Source organism: Fukomys damarensis, unplaced genomic scaffold (assembly GCF_012274545.1).
Source record: "Fukomys damarensis isolate Sample0158 unplaced genomic scaffold, DMR_v1.0_HiC HiC_scaffold_8, whole genome shotgun sequence".
In the NCBI taxonomy this organism is placed as follows: domain Eukaryota; kingdom Metazoa; phylum Chordata; class Mammalia; order Rodentia; family Bathyergidae; genus Fukomys; species Fukomys damarensis.
This window is the reverse complement of record NW_022900920.1, coordinates 1,709,464-1,715,463: the sequence shown is the minus strand read 5'-3', so window position 1 is coordinate 1,715,463 and position 6,000 is coordinate 1,709,464. Positions and strand designations below refer to the sequence as shown.

Here is a 6,000-nt window from a genome sequence, read left to right as displayed (position 1 = left end):
CCCCCGACGTTCCACCCAGCAGCTTGAAGGATATCCCTGAAATAGGAGACTCAGAACGTCTCAGAGTTCCCGCTGCTGGCTGGTAGAACCCAAGCGACTGTGCCACTCCTCCCTAAGCCACGGTGGCTTTTAAAGCTCTCCGTGGGCCATCCTGGACACCCCCCACAGGGCTCTGCTTCCGCCGGGCCTTCCCCTAGCCACGTCTGAGGAGATGGTTTTCACTTACAATGGTTTATGGAAGGTGACTGTGACAGAGGAAGAAATCTCCCCTCTCCAAACCCCCTCAGCGTTTGCACCATCTGCCTGAACCCATTCTTGCCTGTTTTTTTTAAACATTTGCTTTTTTCCTGATTATACATGGAATTCATTCATGCTCAATGTGGAAGGCTTTGTGAATACGGAAGCTTTTTGTTTTTGTTTTAAACCCACTTGCAGTCTAGCCACCTAGACTTCATATTGAACGTGCCGTCTGTCATTCTATTTTTTTCCCTGTAATTCTCTGAAAATATGTAATTCTCTGAAAATAATTAGTCCCGCCCGCCGACCAAGTCTTCTTTTGTGTCCTGGGCCAGGTTAATTTGTGAGGTTCTCTGAAAGGGCCCCTTTGCACATTTCTATGGGTTCCATGTGTGCCAGCAGGGAGTGGGGCTCCTCTTGCAGCCAAGGGGGTAACCCGCACAGAGGGTACTTTTGTGCAAACGTGAGGGCGGCGGACCGACAGAGGAACACTCTTTGAAAATGCTGTTGCGCCATCTGCTGGCAAGTTCCTGCAGAACATGTGTGTGTTAAGTGTTCTTTGAATGGTTTAAAGATGATGCTCTGTGGGTGTCTGCAGAGCTCTGCTGGCCTCTAACTCTCCTCCTGTGCTGCCTTTTCTCCAGAGTCCTCTATGGGAACAAGATCACAGACCTCCCCCGCGGTGTGTTTGGAGGCCTGTACACACTACAGCTTCTGTAAGGACCAGTCCTACGATGTCTGTGGGTGGGGCCAGGGAGAGGCCTGCATTCCTCTAGCCTCCCAGACTGTTCTTTACAGCCTCTTTGGGGTCTGGATAACATTTGAGACAGGCTCTTGGAAGACAAGCTTTGTTTAGGTGAGAGAGGGCGGCAGTGGCTGGTTGAGAGCTGATCACAGGATACCAGAGCTCAGAGGCTCCTGAGACACTGCCTGCATTGTGAGGCCCTCAGCACGGTTGGGGATAGGAATGTCTCCTGCAGGGAACACCAGGACAGCTCAGAATTTCGGTAACCATGAGCTTTAGGGCCAGGATTCTCTCCCAGGACCAGGAGACCCTGGATGTAAGCGCTCCTGCCCAGACACCTGGAGACCCAGCAGGACTCTGGGAGGAGGAGGGTCCCCTTCACGGTGACTTTGGGAGGTGGCTTTGCCCCTGTGATGACTTGGAACCTCTCACGGCATCTCTACTTGTTCCTTAAAAGGGAGAAGAGTAGCCAGATTTTGAGGCCCCTGTGTAAGGAGTCTGTCCTGAGCCCATCTCTCACCTCCTGATTCTGGTTTTGCCCCCAGGCTCCTGAATGCCAACAAGATCAACTGTATCCGGCCTGATGCCTTCCAGGACCTACAGAACCTCTCACTACTCTCCCTGTATGACAACAAGATCCAGAGTCTTGCCAAGGGAACCTTCACATCCCTGAGGGCCATTCAGACACTGTGAGTCCTGCCCCTACATCCTGGCCCCACTGCAGGAAGGTCCCAGCAGGTGGGTCTGGGGGTGGTTGCAGCTTGCAGATTCAAATAGCTGTGCCATCCTGGACTCCTGTGCTTCCTTAGGGTGGCCTCCTACAGGGGAGAGTTAGATGATCCTGGGTACAAATTCAGCAAATTTTCATAAAGCTGTTATGAAGTTAAAGTGGATATTTGTGTCTAGATTAGCTAATTGTAAATGCTTGCTAAATGCTGGCTACAGTTAATTAATAGTGATAAAGATAATAATATAACTAATTGATTTTGATTACTTTCCACATTAACAGTTTTGTTTTGTTTTTTGTTTTTTTGAGACAGGGTCTGACTATGTAGTTGAGACTGACCTGGAACTCACTACGTAGCCCAGGCTGGTCTTGAACTCACAGCGATCCTCCTGCCTCAGCCTCCCGAGTGCTGGGATTATAGGCATGTGCCGCCATGCCCGGCTTCCACATTAACAGTTTTGAAGGTGGAATGCATGTTATAATGGAAGCATATCATTTAATTGGCAGAATTTTGCCTTTCTTCGTAGTCCATATAAATAATAGTGCATCTTGCACTCGGTAATATGAAATCAAATGAAATGTAGTAAAAACAATGATGATTACAAACTAAAAGTTAGAGAGCAGCAGTCTACTGGCTTGTTGTAATAATTTATTGTAGAAAATTACAAGCATATTAAAAGTATTATAGTGAGCCCCAACCTGTTACCCACCTTTAACTCCTGGCCAGTCTTGTTTCATCTCTACTTCCCTCTCTTTCCAGCCACCTAAACCGTGAAGCAAATCCCAGACATCATATGTCATTATACAGACTTCATCTGTATCTCTAAAAGACAAAGATTCTGTACAAACACACCAGAGAGGCTAGCTGTTCAGTTCGGTGGTAGGGTGCTTTCTTTTTGTTCAGTGCCAAGGATCAAACTCAGGACCTTACACTTGCCAGGCAGGCACAGCACCACTGAGCTACAACCCTGCCTTATAGGGGCTTTCTTTTCTTTATTCATTAAGGGTGCTTTCTTGAAATGCATGAAGCCCTAGGTTTCGTCCCCAGCACTGCAAAATAATAACAAAACTGCACAGCACAATTTTTATACCTAAAAACTTAATTAATTCCTCGATCTCATAAAATATTGATTTCGTGTTTGAACTTCCAAGTGCTCATATGTGTAATATACTTTTTATAGTTTGCTGGAATTGGGATTTAAATAAGACCTTTGCAATACAATTGGCTGAAACTGGTTGATGCGCCCCTGAGGTCATTTTTCATCTCTAGGAGTCCTTCCCATTTCCTATTTTCTTTGCAAGTTATTTGTTGAAGACACCATACTGTTGGTTCTGTCAGGTTGCCCAGACTGTGGACTTGAATGATGGCAGCCCAGCGGATGGTATCACATGTTTCTCTGACCTCTCTATGTCCTGCCCGATTCAGGATTGCATCTAGGAGCTTGTCAGGTTTAGTTTGGTTGATGGATGATTAATTCATTGGCAAGAGGACTTCCTGGGTAGGATTATGGACTTCTGCCAGGAAGCCTGTGATTTCTGGTTGCCTTTTTTTTTGGTAATAAAAATAGCCATTGATCTCTGTGCCCATCAATTCACTAGGATTCTGAAACGGTGATATTAGAGTTCTGCCTTGCCTTCGGGTTTTTTTGTTTGTTTGTTTGTTTGTTTGTATCAGGGATTGAACTCAGGACCTTGCCACTGAGCTCAATCCCCAGCTACCCTGCCTTCGTTTGATAATGCTGTTCTGGTTAGCCTTTGAGAAAGAGGCCTTATGTTTTAGCTGGAATGCTTGCACAGAGGGAAGTGTATCTGCTGTATGCAAGTAAGTGAGGTACTTAGGAGATTTCCTGCCACACCTTTGGTCCTGAGCTTGGCCTGACTGGCGAGGGTCATGTGGTATGTCCTTACTAAGTGTGCACTATTGATGTCACCATGGGCTTTGCTGTTGTGTTGTCTCTGCAGGTAGTGCTCACCATCCCATAACATCTGCGCAGGGTATGGGAAGAGGTTCCCACAGGTTGCACAAAAGGTACAGTGCCTGCTCCCTGGGATCTGCACATCACCGGATGTCAGCTGAAGAGACAAACTCATTAAAGCCCACACATTTGCCTGTAGCCTGACTGCTGCTAATTAATTTACTCATAGTCAGGGAGAGAAGATGGAGCCCCATGGGGAAACCATACTGCATATGAGAAATACGAGGTTATGGAGAGACATTGCCAAGGTGAATTCTTTTAAGCAGTTTGAAGAAAGTCTGAGAGAAGCTCGCTAAGGAGATTGGAGGGCTGGGGATGCACAGAGGAGGGTCTTGGGGATGAGCGTGGGATTAAGGACTCTCGGGAGCCAGTGTTCTTGATGTATTATCTTGCTCAACACTTAAAATGACCGTGTGGAGGTGGGGCTGGTCATTCATGATTCTACTTGTACAGAAACCGAGGTAGAGGGAAGTTGTATAACTCACCAAGGTCATAGGACACTCCTAGAACAGGGCTCTGACCTCTGGCAGCTCTTGACCAGTCGATGAGAAGTCAGTGCACTTTCCCTCGATTGTGCTGCTTCTGCATGAATAGACTTCATTATTTAAGACCATAAAGCAAAGCTGGACTTTCACAAGCACATGTTGTGTGTTAACAACTGAGGTATAGCTTGGGACAGAAATAAAAGAAGTGCAAATCCACAGTATGCTTAGCTATCCTTGCTGCAGCTTTGACATGGTTAAACTTGACAGTCTTGTGTCAAATTTGAACAGTTAATTTCACCAAACCTTGCTTCACTTGTCCATACCTCCAAAGTTTGTGACCAAATGCTCTGTGTCATAGATTGAGTTTACTGCAATTTTACTTGCATTTGACATTTAGAAACAAATAGAACAGCTCGCCGGGTGTGACAGCACACGTTTATGATCATAGCACTCTGGGGGCCCGAGGCAGGAGGTACAAAGGTTCAAGGCCACCCTGGGAAATTTTAGTGAGACCCTGTCTCAAACTGAAAAATTTAAAAAGGGATGGTGATGTAACTTCGTGAGGGAGTACTTGGCTACCGTGTGCTAAACCCTTGACAACAGGAAGAAAAAAAAAGCTTTATACTCAAGAGGCTGACATGGATGGAATGCTTGTATCCAGGAGTTCAAAGTCAGCTGGGCAACATAGCAAAACCCTGCCTCAATAAGAAAAGAAAAACAAAGCAAATTCTCTTGAAGTGTAACTTACATACATAAAGTTCACGTGTCATAAATATACAAGTCAATGACTTTTCAACCACCTATAGAACAGAAAGTTGTTCATTTATTAACACAACTCAACTTTAGGGTGTTTTTATCACTCCTCTTCCAAATCCCTTGTGCCTATTTTCTGTCAGTCTGCATTTCCATTCCTCACTCCATGCAACCACTAATGTGGTTTCTGTTCTGTAGGTTGTCTTTTTTCTATGTACCAGATAGACCACATTTTGCTTATCCATTCTACTTGATAGACATTTGGATTGTTTCCACTTTGGAACCATTATGAATGATGCTGCTATCAATATTCATTTACACATCTTTATGTGGACCAATGTTTGTATTTGCCTTGGAGCTGCTGGGTCACAGAGTAAATTTATTTTGTAAGGAAACTCCCAGTGGTTCCCATGGTGCCGTAACATTTAACACTCCTACCAGCGGTGTGTCATGCTATCCAAGGTCTCAACAACCTTTGTATTGTTTGCTTTTTAAAAGATTCTCCTTTGACTATAACTGTCCCAGTTGGTATGAAGTAGTATCAGCTGGCTAGTGTGAGATCTTGCTTCAATGATAATGGAAATTAAAACTGAGGGGACAGCATGAATTTATAGGGAGAAGCTTTAATTGAAAAGTAAGAGAAAACAGGAGACTTTGGCTTGAGGAGAAGAAAAGCTGAGGGGGGCACAGCTCTGATGAAGACCAGGCTGGCTATTAACAAAGGAAAAGGATGAGCTTTTATGGGATTACCTCACTTCTTAGTTGGAGGTTCCTTGAGAAGTCCTATGGCTTCAGGATCAGTCCCATTCCCACATGACAGAGCGTATGTCCTTGGTTGGGAGCAGCCTCCATTCTTTGAAGGCTCTGCTGGAATCCAACGTGGACTGCAGGTTTGGGACAGTAACGGGAGACTTGCAGATTCCAGGGGCTCTGGAGCAGGATATTGTAAATGCTGGGAGTTGAATGTCCCTGCCAAGCTCTTGGTGTCTTTAGTCTTGAAGGGGGATGAGAGGTCGGGTAAACTTAGGGCTAGTAAGGTTTATATTGGCAGTTGTTAGACACTCCTTAAATGATTAA

The 6,000-nt window shown here is 45.3% G+C and overlaps 1 protein-coding gene across 1 annotated transcript in view; it reads left to right on the top strand.

The window, feature by feature from the left end:
* Slit1 (slit guidance ligand 1) overlaps positions 1 to 6,000 on the top strand; it is a 148,448-nt gene that overhangs the window by 102,072 nt on the left and 40,376 nt on the right. The window contains exons 12-13 of the mRNA XM_033761226.1: positions 882 to 953; positions 1,528 to 1,671. Of these exons, the coding sequence (XP_033617117.1) occupies positions 882 to 953; positions 1,528 to 1,671 (216 nt within the window). The remainder of the gene's footprint in view (positions 1 to 881; positions 954 to 1,527; positions 1,672 to 6,000) is intronic.